Source organism: Phyllostomus discolor, chromosome 7 (genome assembly GCF_004126475.2).
Source record: "Phyllostomus discolor isolate MPI-MPIP mPhyDis1 chromosome 7, mPhyDis1.pri.v3, whole genome shotgun sequence".
Classification (NCBI taxonomy): Eukaryota; Metazoa; Chordata; class Mammalia; order Chiroptera; family Phyllostomidae; genus Phyllostomus; species Phyllostomus discolor.
The window spans coordinates 46,321,084-46,340,011 of record NC_040909.2 but is presented as its reverse complement, the minus strand read 5'-3'; the positions used below and the strand labels follow the sequence as shown (position 1 = coordinate 46,340,011).

General features: G+C 42.3%; 2 protein-coding genes across 3 annotated transcripts in view; one reads left to right on the top strand and one right to left on the bottom strand.

The window, feature by feature from the left end:
* The window catches only part of PBRM1 (polybromo 1), a 123,232-nt gene extending 115,997 nt beyond the window's left edge, over positions 1–7,235 (top strand). Inside the window, exons 30-32 of the mRNA XM_036030884.1 lie at positions 2,624–2,694; positions 2,797–3,013; positions 4,446–7,235. Of these exons, the coding sequence (XP_035886777.1) occupies positions 2,624–2,694; positions 2,797–3,013; positions 4,446–4,618 (461 nt within the window). The 3' untranslated portion in view covers positions 4,619–7,235. The remainder of the gene's footprint in view (positions 1–2,623; positions 2,695–2,796; positions 3,014–4,445) is intronic.
* Positions 7,236–9,088: 1,853 nt separating this feature from the next.
* SMIM4 (small integral membrane protein 4) lies at positions 9,089–16,221 on the bottom strand. 2 transcript variants are annotated; one of them, XM_028518297.2, is made up of 3 exons: positions 15,931–16,221; positions 12,777–12,864; positions 9,089–9,149 (listed from the first exon to the last, which is right to left on the bottom strand). In XM_028518297.2, exons 1-3 carry the CDS (start codon positions 16,079–16,081, stop codon positions 9,089–9,091), a joined length of 300 nt encoding a protein of 99 aa, XP_028374098.1. In that variant the 5' UTR covers positions 16,082–16,221. The 2 variants fall into 2 exon arrangements, with proteins under 2 accessions (XP_028374098.1, XP_028374099.1); XM_028518298.2 differs by lacking the exon at positions 9,089–9,149 and having other exon boundaries at positions 12,760–12,864.
* Positions 16,222–18,928: the final 2,707 nt, after the last annotated feature.

The following is an 18,928-nucleotide window of genomic DNA, read 5'->3' as shown; positions in this document are numbered from 1 at the left end:
CTCCTGAGTGCAGTGCTTCCTCTAATTCAATTCTCACCTAATAGGGCCCTCTGTATAGCACCCCTACTCTATCTTCTGCTTCTCAAACAGCACTTCTAAGAGGATTTCAGAGCCACTAATGTAGAACTGTTTAGAAATCCTTCAGTCAGTCCTTCTAGGAACAAAAAGGAGGGAGCAAACAAATTTGCACTGAATTTGTTTTCTATATCTGAGTCCCCTAAGAAGCATAACATAACATTTTAAAGAGCAATATAGCCCACCCTACTAACTGTAGAAACTTCTGTCTGTACAGAAGCTCAAAAGTTATTTCATATAGAAACATAAATGGAATCCAGAAATAGCTACAGTGTTACTTTATAATTAATTAGCAACTTGAGAGATGATTATGAAAGGAAAACTACAAGTTCCCATATTAACTGCCATCATACTCAAAAAAACTGACCCTTAGCTATAATCTAGCTGGAGGGAATGTGACCTTAAGACAACTTGGAATTGCATTTGGCCCATTATCCAAAATATCAGGTAAAGACCCAGCCCAGATGATAAAATATAGCAACATTATATTTGCTTACACCAGTATTGGACTTACTGATCATAGGGTTATACAGAGTTCCAAATGGTGCTTCAGAGTGTGCAGGGTGAGCAAATGTGGTGTCTTGGCCTAGAGCCTCCAGCTGCACTCTGTGAGAATTACTGAAGAATGTTCATAACTCCACAAAAGTGTTTGATCTAGATGTATCCAGAGAGAATGTTTGTGGGAATGTATGCTTCATCATGGAAATGGCGGCCTGTGTGAGTTACTGTTGCAACAGAAATCAGTCATAAAATGGGTGAGCCCGTGTGGCAAATAGAATTTGCCTTGTTCTCACTTTGGCATACATAGGGTGTCTGACTGAGTCAGCCAGACTAGGTTGGAGCTGACTTTTACGTGCACGTAGGATTCAGTGGGAGCCACATCTAAGGCCAGTATTCACTAGGGAGCTGATAATCTTTAGCGGGTTTTGGGGCACCACTGTTTGCCTTTCCCCCTTCAGATTTTAAATTGCTTTTGAAGGAAACATCACACCTGATTATAGTCAGGGAAATAGGGAAGAACCCCTCTTAGTGTCTATATATACATTTCTGGTTAGGCTTTGAGGAGCAGAAAGTTCAGTGAACTCCTCTGATGATGTGGTCCACATTCTCTCACCTGCTGCCCCCTAGCATGGCATTTGTAAATAGAGGAAGCAGAGAGCATTGCTGATATGTTTGTGCTGCTCTACACACAGATTGATACAGACAGCTCAGGGAGGCCCACTGTGTTGTAGAATCTAAGGCTGGTGAGTGAGTGGGGGTCGGGGGGACACAGTTAATAATATGTTGCTGGAGCAGCAGCTTACCTCCCGCAACCTTTTCTTTCACAAATAATCTTTAGGATCCTATCATGGTGATCCAGGTACCCTTCTGGGTTCTTGGAATAAAAAAAAAAAAACCTGCTTTGTAAACAGAAAGATTATGTTTACTTAGTATTTTCTAACAAATGTCTAATACTTCCTAGAAATAGCATTTATTAATTTTGAACCTTAGAATAGTGGGTTGGTCCTGCCTGGCAAAACATTAACATTTTGAACCTAGAGGAACTATAGAATCAAGTTAGCTCCTCTTGATCCTTTTATGCAGCCAGCAGGATTTGTTTAAAGTTTAAACAACAACTCACAAGGAATGGTTGTAGTTTGTTTGTTTGTTTGTTTGTTTTTAACAAACTGGATTTCTTGCATCTTTCTTTGTTTTGAGAATAGTAAATGGATGGTCCTGAGGTGATTAAAATAACCCTAGACTAAATTTAGGACACTTGGCCTATTCTCAGCTAGTACCAGTGAGACAGAAATTGTTTATGAGGCGTCACCAAGAGAAGTTTACAAAATTACCATCAGATACATAAATATAGTAGGATCATAAAAATCTTTTTCTTTCCCCTTGTCATTTTGTATTTGAAGTGATGGCAATGAGACTGCTCTGTTTCCAGATGTTCCCTTTTCAAAGTGCTGCTCTGTCAGATGGAGGGGCCTCTGTCAGTCAGCATTAGTGACTCCAGTCAGAACCAGAGGTGCTGCTGGCCTGTGAGGGGACAGGAGACAGTAAGGATGTGCCTCCAGCCTCCACAAAGCTTATGTAACTGTGCACTTGCACAACCTCTCCCCTGTGTCCTTAACTATCCTAGCACACTGCATACTGCTGAGCCTGATTAAATGCTATTTCTGCTGAAGTTAAACACAGGCTTCAGTTACAGCAAAATGTGTTGTCAGAACAAAAATACCTTGAAAAATATAGGTATATTCTGACTATAGCTTACCTAGGGAGATAATAGAATTTTTGCAGGGTTCAAATAATTTCTAAGCCCTGAATAATTAATACACATCTAACAAGTTGTACTAGCATTATAAATTACCCAGAAAACAAAAGAATAGGAATTTTCTGTTTGAATGCTACATCCTTTTTGGAGTATGTAGAGTTCCTTTCCACAAAGACTCAAAGGCAGAGGTCCGTAGGCTTGCCTTATAAATGGCATCATTCTTATCAGACAGTAGTTTTTCAGTCATGTCAACCAGAGCCTCTAATTGAGACATTGCATTCTAAATTACAGGTGTGATGAATCAAGGGGTGACCCCTATGGTAGGGACTCCAGCACCAGGCGCAAGTCCATATGGACAGCAGGTGAGTTTCCCAGTTGGATTTTCTAGGACTGGACATTATCCTGTTTCTCAAAACACGTGCCAAGTATTTTTTCCCCTCACTATGTGGTCTATGCTCTTTCAGGTAGGAGTTTTGGGGCCTCCAGGGCAGCAGGCACCACCTCCGTACCCTGGCCCACATCCAACCAGCCCCTCTGTCATACAGCAGCCAACAACGCCTATGTTTGTGGCTCCTCCACCCAAGACCCAACGGCTTCTGCACTCAGAGGCCTACCTGAAATACATTGAAGGACTCAGTGCTGAGTCCAACAGCATTAGCAAGTGGGACCAGACTCTGGCAGGTAAGGAGAATCTTTCTCAATAAGCCTTTACAAAATCTATGCTTTGTTGAGGTCATCATGCAGCCATTGGCATATTATAGCAGAGGGCAAATATCCATTTTTCTTATACAAGTTAAAATAAATGGTATATTTAATAGAAGGGTTTGGAGCTTCTTTGTATATTAACATCACACTTTGAAATGTATATTTGCTGCCCTGACCGCTGTAGCTTAGTTGGGCATTGTCCCTCAAAGCAAAAGGTCACCAGTTCAATTCCCAGTCAGGGCACAGGCCTGGGTTGCTGGTTCAGTCCAAGGTCTGGATGTGTATGAGAGGCAACTGATCAGTGTTTCTCTCACCTTGATGTTTCTCTCCCTCTCATTCTCCCTCCCTCCTATCAATGAATGAATGAGTGAATTTATTTATTTATTTATATATATATATTTTTAAATTTCTTCAGCCCTTGCTGGTGTGGTTCAGTGGTTGAGTGTCAGCCTGTGAATCAAAGGATCACCAGATCAATTCCCAGTCAGGGCACATGCCTGAGTTGCAGGCCAGGTCCCCGGTAAGGGGCACTTGAGAGGCAACCACACATTAATGTTTCTCTCCCTCTCTTTCTCTCTCCTTCCCCTTCTCTAAAAAATAAATAAAGTCTTTTTTTAAAATTTCTTCATGCCTTTAAATTAAAAAAAGATTTTTTTGATGAATTTCAAAGCTTAGTCTTTATAAACATCACCGTCATCTTTTTAAGTATATTCTGAATATTTTCAATTATTTTTTAGGCGTATGTTCATTAGCATAGATGTATTTGTTAAATTAAATACATAGATGTATGTATTTAATAAATTCACCTCAATTTTAATTAACAGTATTAGAAAATATGTTCCTATTAACCTATCAAGTTATTGATTTAGTTCAACAGACAATATATTTTCAGTACAAACTAAAATAACTTGCTAAGTTTCTATTGATTTTTTATTTCTAAACCTAATTTGATTTCTTTTAAGAGTAGTACTTATGTTTCCCCCTTTACCTTTTTAGGAATTTTTGTTAACATGGAAATAATCATTAAATATCAGGAGTGCCTGCAACAAAATATTAATGACCTAATCCTTTAGCTATTAAGCTCTTGTGTCCCCTTTCTAGAGAATTACATTATATTATGTGGCTCTTTTTTGAAGTCATTATTATAAATTAGATAATTTCAAAAACAGCATAAAACAAGACATCCTTGACTAGTCTCATACCTAAGTGAAATAGTTTTCTAAAAACCAAAATGTCTAATAAAATGATATAAGAGATTTGCTTGGAAATATTCTGCAGTTAAAATTTATAATGTTTAATAAATAATAATAAATGTTTTTATGTTCTAATAAATCTATCAGATCTTAGGACTGAGGGGAAATTTGTTAAATTTCTATTTATATTTCTTTGCCCGCACTTTAATTTTCAGCTCGAAGACGTGATGTCCATTTATCAAAAGAACAAGAGAGCCGCCTACCCTGTCACTGGCTGAAAAGTAAAGGGGCGCACACCACCATGGCAGATGCCCTCTGGCGCCTTCGGGATTTGATGCTCCGAGACACTCTCAACATTCGCCAAGCATACAATCTAGAAAACCTTTAATCACATCTATTATATTTCTTTTATAGAAGCATAAAGAGTTTTGTGGAAGAGTAGCCATTTTAGTTACTAGGGGTCGGGGGAGGAACAAAGGATAATTTTTATTGCATTTTACTGTACATCACAAGGCCATTTTTATATAAGGACACTTTTAATAAGCTATTTCAATTTGTTTTTGTTATATTAAGTTGACTTTATCAAATACACAAAGATTTTTTGCATATGTTTCCTTTGTTTAAAACCAGTTTCATAATTGGTTGTATATGTACACTTGCAGTTTTATCTTTTTACTTGTTGCCGTGGAACTGAAACCATCAAAGGTTTTGTCTTGGATTGGGGTTTTTGTTTTGTTTTTTTTGTTTTTATAAAAGAACAAACAGTGATAAAAATACACACACACACACACACACACACACACGAGTTTACAGATTAGTTTAAGTTGACAATGAAATGTGAAGTTGGTCCTAGTTTACATCTTAGAGAGGGGAGTGTACTTGTGTCTGTTTCATGTGCCTGAATATCGTAAGCCACTTTGGCAAAAAGTGAAATGAAAGGTTGTTATTTAGGTTTTTTGTGTTTGGCAGTCATGCACGTTTGCTCTGTTAACTCAGAGGCTCGCTGCAGAAGTCTGAAGTCAGTGCTGTACATCCTTCTGCAGCTGGTGCATCTCCCGGACCCTTGGAGGGAGAGAGCACTTTTTCTTGTGCTGAGTTAGATTATCTATGGTGTCAGTTATTTTTATAGAAATGTGCACAACCCTGAATTATATTTAGTATTGGCAGGTAAGTTTTAAGGGTACTTTTGATCTATTGATAATAATACACATGTTAGATGATTTAAAATTTTAAATCTCTTCCATTGAAAAACATTGAAGTTCATGTTAAAGAAAGTATTGAGGTGTCCATGGAGGTGATTTATTTTTAAACATAACACCTAACTAACATAGGGAAGGGAGTGCATAACCACATAGGATCTGCATCAGAAGCATAATTGTAAAGGGGTAGATCGCCTGCATTCGCAAGTGTTTTGGTATTCTTTGTTTCCTCATCAGATGTGGCTGTCTTTTTCTTCTTCTAAGTTTCATCATTGTAATTTTCAACCAGAAATTTAAGACTTTCTAAAATATTTAAAATTCAGCTTATGGTTTTGAATTTTAAGAGAAAGGAATCATAATCTAAGAAAATGCTCATGAAAAAGACCATTACAGATCCCAAACAATTGGGTTGGATAACCCAGTCTTTCTTATGTGACCCTAAAATAAAACATTTGGAGGCAGTGTATGATGCTCAGACAGGTTTGATGGAACAGTATTTTCTAGGCATTTTGGAAGCCCAGTTTATTGATTGTAACAAGGTGGTTATCATTGTGGATCTTCCACTACTTAGTGTTTATAAGTTGAAAGAGTGACTCTCAGAGAATACCATTTTTCTTCTAGCCTGGTATGAATCAGTACCTGAATATTTAATTACCATTGTTTCTAAATCATGGGGGAAGAAGTGTAGAATGGGAAACAGTCTCTTGTATCTAGATAGAAGGCCCTTGTAACTGAAAGTTGCCTATAGTCAACCACTGGATCTCAGTTTGCATCAAGTATTTTAAATAATTCTGAATTTTTAAAAATGTATTGCAGTAGTATGTCAGTACCTTATTGTTAAACTGAATCAGATAAAGAAATCTTCAGTTCCTGGTTATTTGGGCCATTGAATCATCATGAACTGTATAATACAATCAGATTATTTTATTTCTAGACATCCTTTGAAATACACCAAAGAACCTGAAATTTAATTTTGGTTAAGTTATTTATTTATTTCATGCACCCATTTGATTTCCCTTTATAAGGTCTGGATGAGACTTCTTGGGAAGCCTCTAAAAACTTCACTGTGGGCTACATGGGGCATTAGAAGCCAGAGCACTCCTCCTCCGGGCTCCTTCCCAGTGTCTAGAGGTGCTGTAGAAACCGTAGAGCCAGCCAGGAGCTTCCCTAAGGCAGTGCAGAGCTGGGCCAGAGGGCCACTAGGCAGGCCCTAATTAAGTTTTTCTTTTAAAAAAAAAAAACTATTTATTTTAGAATCATGTCTTTCTGTATATTAACTTGGAGAATATCGATTAGTATTTAGGATATAAGATTTGAGGTCAGCCATCTTCCAAAAAAGAAAAAACAAACAAAAAAAGTCCTGATTTAAGAAAGTACAAGTTAACTATTCTTTTTTTCATGAGTTTAGGAATTGTAGTGATATGGCTTAGAAAGCATAATGGCCTAAATATTTTCAAAACTGTACGTTCATGTGGAAAGGAATTGTTTATGTTGGGGAAAAACCTACAGGTTTAAAATAGTATGTCAGACAACTGATTTAAAAGGCCTTGAATTGTTTTGTTTTTGAAACCACCCTTCTCTTCCTATGAGGAAAAATTGAGAAGGGATAATTTGTTGTGTAAAATCTCCAAATTGGTGGTGTTGATTTTGGAGCTGGAACATTTTCAGACCTGATTAAAACTTGGTTTATTCTAATTTCTGTATCAAAAGAGTTTTAAGTGGTAACTAGTCTTATAACATGTATGTATCATATGTTTGTTCATGAAAAGCTTTTTAATCCAAATAAAAATGGAGTTTGCAAAGTGATTTGGATTAACCAGGTTTGGTTGTTCTGTTAAAGCTTGTGTCAGATATTAGTTTCAAGCCAGTTTAATTCCTACAAGCTTTGATTGTATGCCGACAGTGGTATGGCTGCTCACTTAGGGGAAGAGAGCTCCAGTGGAGAAGTCATTGGTCCAGACACTGCTTCAAGGCTCAGGCTGCATTAACACAGAAGCTGAATGTAGTCACACTGCAACCTGACGTGCTCCACACCAAACCTCTCAGGCTGGCAGTCAAAGGATTCCTAAGATGTCCTCAGCATGGGCAGAAATGCAGGTTTAAGTTAAAATTGAAGAGTTACTGATGGCAGAAGGTAATAAAAGCATGTCCTAGGCATAAAACAGTGTAACCAGTTTCAAATAGTCAGCTGTCTGGCCAGAAAAGGCCAAGTGGCCCACATATATCTTTAACATGTTTATAAGCTCTTAAAACATGACCACACTTTTAATACAAAGTGTTGGTAAAATCAACCAACTGTTTTCCTCTAACATCACTTTGCAAATCCCTGTGGTTCTGTTCTTCTAAGAGTTTAGGGCTGTACTACCATCTAGGCTCATGAGTATATTTTGAATGATCACTGATGTATAAACATTCCAGCTAAACACTATGAGCAGACAAATACCTACTGCTAAGTATTACTCTGTTCTTCGGCCTGTGCTAGGTCAGCTGAAGGGAAGTTCAGAACCAAACAGACTGTTTCTGTCCCCAAAATAGATGTGTTCATTGGATTGCACATAAAAATGGCAAGAAATTTCACACATATGAAGATTAAAAACAGATAATGTTCAACTAAGAGAAATCACATTGGAAACAGTGTTCCAAGTGTTGTTTTTTATTTCTTTAAAGAGGTTACTCAGTGTGGGGAAAAAAATTACAAAAAGATTAATGTGATTAAGTTCCAACATCAAAGATTTAGACAAAACTTCCAAATAGGACTGCTAGATAGATGAACAGAATTACTATGTGCCTCATTGAGGTACTTTATCAGTTCAGATTATAAAGTGAAGCTTCAAAGCCCACATTCTTTCCCCAACACTACAGTAAAGGTAGATTTCTAGCAGTCAATGCTAATTAGGCTTTTGTCATTCTAGAGTGAGTATTTGGAGGGTTTTAAATTTTGTTATTAAATTTTTTGCCTTGACACTGCAGTTCTATAATCCGTATATATACTAAGAGTGAGGACCTTTAAATTATTAAACTTCCTAACTTAAATAGTTCCAGTGTCTGATAGAGTAGTCATATTCCTTAGAAGGGTTAATAAGTTTTGTTTTGTGGCAAACTAAAAAGCTTGCAACTTAGTTAACAAAGATTAGTTCTTACAGCATCCAATCTAATGTGCTCCGAAAGTGTCTTCAACTTAATAACAGTAATTGCTTTGCTAGTCTCCTTGCCTTGAAGTCAGAAATTGCCCTGTCGTCTTCAAAGGTTTGTTCTTCAATAAATCAGCACACTAATACATACTAGGAAGAAAACTCAGGGAAGGTTAACACAAATTTCAGGCTAGTGATTCTCTAGGATGGAGTCCAAAAGGTGAGCCAGGTAAGAAACCCACAGCAAACAAAGAAGTTAGCTGCTGGTTTTATTAACATTTACAACTATTCTTTGTAAAAGATGTATAAATAAATATTCTGTATGGTATCATTATTCAACTTCTAAAACTGGGGAGGTGGACACATGGAATAAGGCCATATAATTGAGAGAATCATAGCACAATTTTAATTTCTTACGCAGCAATGTAATCAGTAAAATGCCTGTGAGTTTTGGGGTTCCCCAGCAACTCTTGAGGTGATGGCAAGTGCACACAAAAACCACCTTCCTTTCCCTGGTGCTATTGGTTATCATTGGTCTTCACGCTCAGTCCAGCTCTGGGCTGTGCCTCTGAGCTTGCTGTAGGTAGTGCTTTAGTGAGATAGAGTAATCAGTGGTTCTTTATTTATACTGAATTGGTTCTAACATAAATGGACTAGCTTAAATTAGGGGAGGGGGACTCCCTGCAAAATTTAGATGTGTTTGTGACAAATTTTTACTGGATAGGGGGCCTGACCCTGAGTGGGTCTGCCTAGGGTCAGCCAGTAGTGTGTGGGTTCTTGTTGTGTAGGAAGATTTCATGAGTTCAGGTGACTATCAGGGTACGTTTCTTACAGCTGGGAAGAGTGAAACAAGGGAGAGCTTAGCATGGAAGCAACAGGAGAGCCTAGGCAGGGCTGCCTTAACTCACTGGGAGGTCCGAAAAGGAGGCCTTGGAGATGTGATTAAGGGATTAGCCTGGTATGTGCTGCTGCTGCTCATTGCTCCCCTGGTTGCCAGTCTCATCTCCTGAGGACACTTAGAATTTAGGAGATACATGCCTGCGGGGGAAGGAGAGGGAGAATGGAATGGCATGGGTTGCTCCCCAGAGTAAGAGCTGGTGCTGGGTCCTTTGTCTTCAGTCATGTATTTCTCTTGTAGGCAGGAGAGACCTCTCTTTAAGGGAGGTCTTGGGGCGATTTCAGCAGGATATTCATCAGTCTTCAGGTGTGCTGTTTCAGGGTCATGGTCTCCAATGATTGGTCACTTCAGGGCAGGTCATTAGTCATCGCAGCTGGTCCTGGCATTGCCCACCTGCTTTTGCTGCTTTTTTGGTCCTGGAGTTGACCTGTATCTGCCTATAAATTGCTTGGCCATCTTGTTCAGCTATCTTCCTGCTTTCCTGTTCCATTTGTCCTGGCTTACTGGCCTGTCTCAAGATCATTTGTTTCTTATTCATGAGAAGTAGAAACTATGTTGAAACTACTGTTCTTTAATATGTAGCTATTTTCTTGCTTGAAGAAATGTAGGATTGGTTATCAAAGCATAGGAAGTTGCCTTTGCTTTTTCTACCAGCTGGCTCAAACTTATCCTGGGTCAAATTGGAAAATCTCTGCCAGTACACCTGAGCCTCTGATTTAGCTTAAGTCAGATTTGGTCTGATTTTAAGTCTGATTTAGCTTAAGTCATGCTGTTCTACAGTTGCTTTACACAGTGAAGTTTCAGTTTCTAGGCAAGGAGCAGTGTCTTTATATTATTTAGCAGCTGTTTGAAACAATGTCTTTATCAGAGAGGGGTGTGAAGCCTGTTGCCACCCCCCACCCCAAGGAGGCCTAACCCTTGTATGTTCATGGAGCCAGTCAAGGGAAGGGCTTATAACTGTTTTTAAGAGCTTGTAACTGTGACTAATGTGGTCAGTCAGGAATTCCCATCACCCTAGCAAAATGTTTGCAAAGTGGCTGCTGACAGAAATGTCACCTGCATAATTATATCCTGGTTACAATGGTTTTGTCTCCAACAAAGTAAGATCTCTACTTAGATCTTACTTTTATATCCATGATTAAATCTGAATTCTGCAAAAAGTAAAAAAATCACAAACAATTCAGGCTGCACTTCAAAGCATCCTGATTGATCCTAGAATTGTTCAGAAAATACTTCATGGACTAGATTCAATGGGTAGATATTTTTAGAAGGAAATAATTTTCCCACACATGCTGTTCCACAGTGACCTGGGAAATAAGAATGCAAAGTAGAGATAGGAAAACTACAAAATTTCTTTGTTACGGCAGTTCTGTATAAGAACAAAAGATCTGAAAAGTACATTTTTATTTGTATTTTACAAATTGAGGTTTTATTCTTTAAAAACTGCTCAAACTTGGTTAAGAACAGAGGACAGTCCATGGCCTTTTTGCCTGGGGCTGCTTCCATTCAGTTCACCCACCCAGCTCAGTAGCAAAAGCAGTGAGTGGCTTTACTAGTATGGGTTGGTCTCAAAAAAACTGCAGCTTTACTCCTGGAGAGGAAGTAGCATCAGTTTGGGGGAAGGAGAAAGTCTGTGACTTTACCTACTAAAAGTGGCCAAGGTGGAGGGAAATGAACTAGAAAAACCTGCAACTTTACTAACTACGTTGCAGTCCTAGTTTGGACAACCAGTGAATCAGTCAGATTTAACTGAGAACCTAAAAATGAGAAAACCATAGAAAGGCAACATAAGTCTCCCACATAGCTTGCTGCTGGAGAGCTAGTAACACGCATGGGAAAGAACCAAGCAATCAGGGCAGTCACTGATTACAAATGGGCAAAGGAACTTTCTGAGATGAGAGTAGTTTCCTAAAACTAGATTTGAGTTTGAATTGAAACATTTACAATGACTGAATTTTGTGGTACAGGAATTGTACCTCAATAGAGCTGTTTAAAAAGTATCTTGGCTTATTAGAAAAAAAGTACCATTAGTAGAATCAGAAAACAAACTATTCCAATATGTTTTATATTATCACAAAATAATAATCGTTATTGAAGATCATTTTTTAAAGATACTTATTGAGTCCTGGCTGGTGTGGCTCAGTGGATTGAGTGCCGGCCTGCAAACCAAGGGGCTGCTGGTTCAATTCCCAATTGGGGCACATGCCTGGGTTGCAGGCCAGGTCCCCAGTAGGGGGCACTTGAGAAGCAACCATACATTGATGCTTCTCTCCCTCCCTCCCCCGGTCTAAAAATAAATTAACTAAAAATATATATTTGATTGGAGAGAGAAACATTTATTCGTTGTTCCGCTTATTTATGCATTCAGTGGTTGATTCTTGTATGTGCCCTGACCTGGGATAGTACCCACAACCTTGGCATATCAGGACAATGCTCTAACCAACTGAATTACCCGGCCAGGACCTGAAGATCATTATTAACCAAATATGTACTTTACTAGTTATTCTAGGTAGGGTGTTGGCTATTACATAATTATATTTTTCTTTTTGTAAGATCTGATTGTTGTATTCAACCATTAAAATGATACAGCATCTTTTATGAAAGACTGTCCATTTTCTAAACTTTCTATACACCAAAATGAATTTCAGTAAATCACAAGTTGTTGAATTTATTTTTTAGTTGTCAAGCTTAATAGATGATCAAAAACAAATGAAAACTAATAACTGTTGGAATTATAAATGTAAAGCTGCCTCTCTATGGCTAATATTTCACCTTTTATTGAAGGTAGTCAGAATCAAATTAACCTGACTCAGATTGTCTTTGTATAGGACACAACTCCTGATCCTTCTCCTTGCCACATGTACAGAAATGCCATTTCCTGGCAACTACAGAATGCAAATCCCTGACTGATTAAAGTGCTCAGAACTTTCGCTGTTTCAAGTTTATTTCTCTCCTAGAATGTAGAGGACAAATTGCTGTAGTTCAGATAGACAACTGACAGAGATGTCACTTAAGTAGAAGACATGGGATGTAGTTTTCCATGCAGGTTCAGCTTCTCCAGTGCAAACCTTATAGACAGCTAAGTACCACCCATAATAAGTGCATAGGAAAGGAGGAACTCACTGGAATGTTAGCAATGTGTTTTGTTGTTTTTTTAAATCAGTATACATTCAGTGTTATTTTGTATTAGTTTCAGGCACACAGCACAGTGGTTGATCATACACTTCACAAAATGCTCCCTCTGACAAGAAAATGAATGTATGTTTTAATGAATGTACATTTTTAAAGAAATTGAAACTAGTAAAATTTCATATTCACTTTATTGACTGTTGACATTCAGTCTCTGATGCATCTTCCAGCCTTCTCTGATACTGTCTTTCTGATGCTTTTCTGCGGTAGACGTCATCTGTATTAAACAAAAATTTTACTTAGAGTTTTAAGAAATTGAGGAATTCAAAATACTCAGATTTGAGCAATTTAACCAATAGTCTAGGTCAGTCACTCTATTTGAATCTCAATGTTCATGTTTAATTCAATGCCAAAATAAACAGTTTAAAACATGAGTTAAATGAGGCTGTTAATGGAGTTCTGGACTTCAATAGCAGGTAAGAGTCTTCAAAGATAGGATCATGTCCTAGCACATCTTCTGGCAATATTTTAAAATTTTAAGACTTCTCTCACTTCCTTATCCCCCAATTTCTGTTGGGGGATATTTTCTATTCTCACTGAAATCATCCTTCCTACCTGAAACCTGGCCCCTCAAAGGCACTTCCTGATCTGTGGCTCTCTGCTGCTCCCTGTCCCACACCCAGGAACTCAGGGTGGGGAGCTAAGGGCAGTTTCTTTGTTGTCTGCTGCTGCTTTTCCAGACTACTGATTTGCCACTCTCCTCCTTTTGGGCTTATGCTATTTGCCACCATCTCTGCACTGGCACCTGCTCTCCATCACTCCCTTTCAATCACTGAAAAGAGCATCTAGCTCAGGCTCCTCGACCCTGTCCTGTGCCACTGTCCCAGGGATAGAGCACTAGCATCCTTCACCTCCCTGCCTCCTCCACACAACCTCCACTACCTTTCTAGCCCTTCTGTCCTTGGACTTTTACCAACTTCTTCCCCAGGCTGTTGGACCTTGAGGACCCCCTAAGCAAGCCCTTTCTTCTCCTCTCTTCCTGCCCAACCAGCTGAAATTCCCCCTCCGATCAACGTCAGCTTCTTGACACACCTTCAAAACCCCAACTACAGAATAACCTAACTTCCTTCTCCATGCCTCACTGTTTTTGCTTTGCACTGTGGGGCCAATGATGCGTCTGACTGAGTCCACTGTAATGCCTGACAATCCTGTTTCCTCAGCCTGGTCCCTGACCCTTTTTCAGCCACCCCCAAACGGCCATGAATTCTTTCTCCCAGAGAAAAACCATCAGGAAAGAACTCTGCCAGCTAACTTCCAAGGGCTATTACGGATGCCATGCTCTGATCCCATTCTCTCCCACCCTCCCAGGGCCAAGGTATGTCCAGCCTCCCTCCACCTTCTCTTTCCTGATCAGATTTGCCTATCTTCAAGTCTCTCCGGGTGCCGGAGAGGGGACTTACCTCCCATTTGCATAGTCAGCTTTCTGAAATGCCTGTCTTCTGAGATAAATCCTACTTGGTTCCCCTGCTTGCCTCTTAAATCACTCTTAAAATGTTGAGGTTTGACTCTTTCATCACGGCCTGCTTGTGAATGACCCACAAACCCAAATCTATGGCCCAAATCTGCCTCCTCAGCTTCAGATCCGTATAACCGTCTCCACTTCCAAACCGCCAGCACATCCAAATGGAGCCCGGGATTGTCCTACCCGCATTCCCCCTGCCCCAGCTATCCTACCAGAAGCCCCCACTCCTTGTCTCCTGAGTCCACTCCATCACCAAGCCCTGTCAGGACCACCTCTTAGGTGTCTTCTCAAGTCCATCATTTCTTGGCATCCCTTTGGTCCCCACCAAAGACCAGGCCACCATCTCAAACCCAGGTAAACACACAGCCTAAGTGTTCCTGCCGGTCTCTTCTCCACAACAGCCATTCTCTACATGTATTAATCCACTGCCGCTTAAAAACCTTCAGTCCTTTGGGATACATCCTCGGTTCTCCAGTCTCTTTTTGGACCTGCCCAGGCACCTTTCTAGCCACTTCATCCCTCACTATGCTCACCTGTTTCAGTCCCTCAAACAGCATACTTTCACACCTAGGCCCCCATATCTGCTCTTACCACTGGTATGAGGCATTTTCAACTTCACAAACATTCCTCTCATCTGACTGACACCCACACAATCTTCAGGGCCTACCTGACATGCTCACTCCTGGAAGCCTTCCCTGTACCATCTAGTCCAATTGAAGTGCCTCACCCAAGATTCCCATGTTCCCCCCACTTTCTCCTTAGAGCAATGACCACACTCAATAGTAACTGTCTTCATGATCTGTCTGTCTCTCCTGTTAAGAGTTCTGGAGTGGAGGACCTTCTGCCTTGTTCATTATATCCTCTCATCAGTGCTCATTAAAAATTAATAAATGGATGACCGTGGCTGGTGTGGCTCAGTGGATTGAGAGCCAGACTACAAACCAAAGGTCACTGATTCCATTCCGTCAGGACACCTGCCTGGATTGCTGGCCAAGTCCCCAGTTGGGGCTCATGAGAGACAACTGATCGATGTATATCTCATGATCAATGTTTCTCTCACACACTGATGTTTTTCTCCCTACCTTCCTCTCTCTCTAAAATAAATTTTAAAAAGGTGATGACTGGATGAACAGAAGGAATAAATATCTATAGAGAGCACTAAGGTAACTTTTTAAATGAGGGTTGGTAATTCACAAGTGATAGTGTTTCTGGGGGAACAAAGGTAGAAAGGGTTTAGGGGTTGGGGAAGTCTTCCCAGAAGACAAACTAGCCTGTCCACAGCTAGTGCTCAGCAAAGCAATGTCAGGGATTCTGTTCACAGTGCTGGGCCCTGGTGCCAATGACTCTGCCTGTAAAGACTGTGGTAATTAGCTAAGTCGGGCAGACCAGCTCCCTCCAAGGGTTTGGACTGAAGAGTCCCAACAGGGGACTGGCCAGTTAATAGGAGTTTCCCTGAATCCTCAGGATCCCACCCCTTCTACGGTGCTATGAGCAAGTCTGTTCCTTAGGCCCAATGTCCCCAAGCTTGATAGGAGGCTGTCCTGAGTGAAGTCACTTGCCTTCCCCTCAACGTGTAGGCAAGGTCTCAAGGTTGGACACCAAAGTGCCTTTGCTGCTCCGCTTACAGGAGAGCCCGGGAGGGTCTCGAGGGCCCGCCCAGTGAACGGAACCGCACTTGCCCTGCTGACCAGGTTGAAAGCAGTTCAGCGCTCTAGTGGAATAAGCGGTCTGCAACTAGGAAGGAGTATCTGCCAGGAAAATAGGTCCTATGCCGCCTCCTGCCTTCCTGCAATGAAACGGGGCTGCTGCATCCCTACTTACAGAAGGTCTCCTGGCCCACGCGCACTTTAATCATGATCCACTCCATCGTTCCTCCCAGGACAAAAAAGAAGGGCAGAAACCTGTAGACGCCGAATCGCTGCTTTCCGGGCACCCGCTGCAGAATCCGCCTCACCTGGGCCCTGGAAAACATGCCGGACCGAGGTCGTGGAGAGGAGTCAGGCAGAACCAGGAACGACGGGAGCTGCCTCAGCTACAGTACTGAGGCTCCCGGGTGGAACCGAGACGTCCTGCCTGTCCGGGCCCAGCCCGGCGGCGGCGCTGGCCGAACGATCGCCGACCTGCCCCAAGGCCAGCCGGAGAGTTTCAGGAGCTGTAAGCTGCTAGAGTGGCTCCACCAATCAGAGCACGGCAGGGCATTGGGATTCACCAGTAGCAAGCGGTGGAGTGCGCGTGTCCCGTGAGGCCCAGCCCGGCTTGAGGGAGCACGCGCAGGCGCCGGCTCTGGAGGCCGGGCGGTGCAAGGGGGTGGGGTCACCGACGTGGCGTCTGCCCCGCGGGGTACCGGTGTCTCTCCCGTGCTGCTAGTTGCTGAGAGTTGGAAGCTCTCCCCCCTGTTCTGCCACCGCCATCTTTTTTCTTTAAGTCCTGCTAGAAGTGAGGACCCTCTCCGATGGACTAAACGTGTACTGGACTATAATATAAACTGCAATTACGCAACGCCTTGTACTTTTTTCGAGGTCGTGATTAGTGACATTTCTAAAATAAGAATTTGATATGCCTTGTTGAAAACTGAACCTTACCATTTTTACAACAAAAGTCTAGGTAAGCATCTTGAGACAAACAACCCTAAAATTAATGAAAGGTATTCTGTATGGGGCACTTACCATTATGCAAGGACTTGTACGTGCTTTTATGCATCATCTCATTCACAATAATCACAAGAGCAAAATGATTTAAGAACGTGGACCTTATCAAACATCCCTCCTACACATATATTCCCTTAGTCTGTGCCTCAATTGCTACACAATACGGGGACCTTCCTATGATGCTGTTAGGATTTAGAGATAATAAAAATAAAGCACTTAACACAATGTCTAAACTGTAGTAACTAATCAATTAAGATTAGCCATAGCCCTGGCTGCTGTGGCTCAGTTGGTTGGAGCACTGGCCCATAACTGAAAGGCTGCAGGTTCTATTCGATTCCAGTCAAGGCACATACCTAGGTTGCCATTTTGATCCCTGGTCAGGCATTTATAATACCTGGTATCCACACACCAACGCATACGGGAGGCAACCAATCCAGGCTTCTCTCTCTCCCTTCCTCTCTAAAAGCAATGAAAAATGATCCTCAAGTGAGGATTTTTTTAAAAAGGACTAGCTATAATATGATAATGATTTATTGAGCCCTAGCTCTTTATATATATTCCACAGCCTGCTGAACCTTGCCTCTACTTTCATCATCTCTTTTTCTAGTAGAGAACTGAGAAGTTGAGATTAAGCCAGGGAGAAGCTGAAATCTCACTTGAGAGCCTTCACTCTTGCTGAGCTGTGCTTGCTGATGTCTTTAATGGGTTGTCACCTCATTGCCTTTGAGAAGGAAGACAACTATTAGACGATCTAAGAAAATCAAACTAAGAACCAATAAGAGTTTGATGACGTGGACACAAAATCCACAAAAACAGGTTGGAAAATAAGTGCAAACATGGCCTCGGAAAATGGTAGTAAAGTCTGCAGTTGAGCAGCCGTGCCCAAGATGCTGCTTTAATAACCTGCCTTCTGAGGCCATCACATCCAACCCGCTCACACACATCCACTTAGTGATCATTCCCATCTCTTTTGGTGACTCTGGGGGCCAGGTACCACAGTGCCCATCTCCTGCCCAGATGAATTTTACGTGTGGCCAGCTCCCCAGTGCCCACCTAGCTCACTGAGGCCTTCAGGTGGACACATCCACCCACCCACGGGCCCACCTTTGGGTCTCCACCCTGCGTCAGCACCTGGCCCAGGATCTGGCACATTGTAGGTCTTCATCCAAGGTACAGTGGATACTCTAATGTCCCACACCTTTAAGAAAGTGCCCAGATGGCCATCTTCCCACTAACAGGGCCCATCCGGGCTACTTAGGCCTCCTCAGGACCCAGTGCATGAACTGATACACATGCAGACTCAGAAAACGGATCTAAATAGAAGAAACAAGAATGGAGTGGTTTAAGGCGGGAAGGACGAGTTTCGTTGGAAACTCTAGCGACGTTGCTGGAAGAGACGATGGATGCCAAGAGAGGACCTGCACGGGGAAGCCAAAATTGGGGCGGGTCGGTGCAGCCATTTGCTAAGGTCAGAACCTGGCAGGCTCATTGCCTCCTGGCCCACAGACCTAGAGCGCAAAGCCTAGTCCTCCGGCTCGGAGTTAACACGGGTCATCTAGATGAGGTACAGGGCGGGAGAGGGGAGAGAGAAGAGGCTGCCTCAGCGTTAGCGCTGCGGGTCTCACCTTACGAGGAGATGGCACCTGGGAGCGCGCAGTAAGGGCTCTTTATTCGCTGACCATGTGGAATGGACCAGCTTCTGGTCAGTGGGCAGAGTTAGTCAGGGGCGGGAGGAGGGGGAAAGGACCCCCACACTATGGCTGGGGGAGGGGCGGAGGAGCTAAGGTCAGAACAACTAGAGGTGGAGGAGGGGCGGAAAGACCCGGGCGCAGAGGGAAAGAAAAAGGAATGCGCGCCGGGGTGAACCCGCAGCGCCTCAGCCGTCTGGACCTTCGCCGGGACGGCCATTCTTAGGCCCTCCGACCTCCCGGGAGGGGGACAGAAGGAGCCGCCATCGCCGCTGTGACGACCGAAAGGGGCGCAGAGTACCCTGCCGCGCCAGAGACTCGGAGGAGGGGGCTGGGGAGCCCGTGCCACCCAGTCCCGGGACCTCCCGCCCCCCCGAGTCAAGGGGCGCACCCATTGGCCGGCCGGGCTCCCCGCGCCTCGCCCATTGGCTAGCCGTGGTGAAGAGCACGCGGCCACCGTGGCGGGCTTGCAGTCAGAGGGTG

What these genes read in the sequence shown, in the direction of transcription:
- SMIM4 (XM_028518297.2), bottom strand. Translation starts at nt 16,081, where the DNA reads ATGTTTTCCAGGGCCCAGGTGAGGCGGATTCTGCAGCGGGTGCCCGGA. An exon ending in CGTGGGCCAGGAGACCTTCT is followed by an intron (nt 12,865 to 15,930) that starts GTAAGTAGGGAT and finishes TGTTTAATACAG; the next exon opens with ATGACGTCTACCGCAGAAAA. An exon ending in GAATGTCAACAGTCAATAAA is followed by an intron (nt 9,150 to 12,776) that starts GTGAATATGAAA and finishes ATCTCACTAAAG; the next exon opens with CACTACCTACAGCAAGCTCA.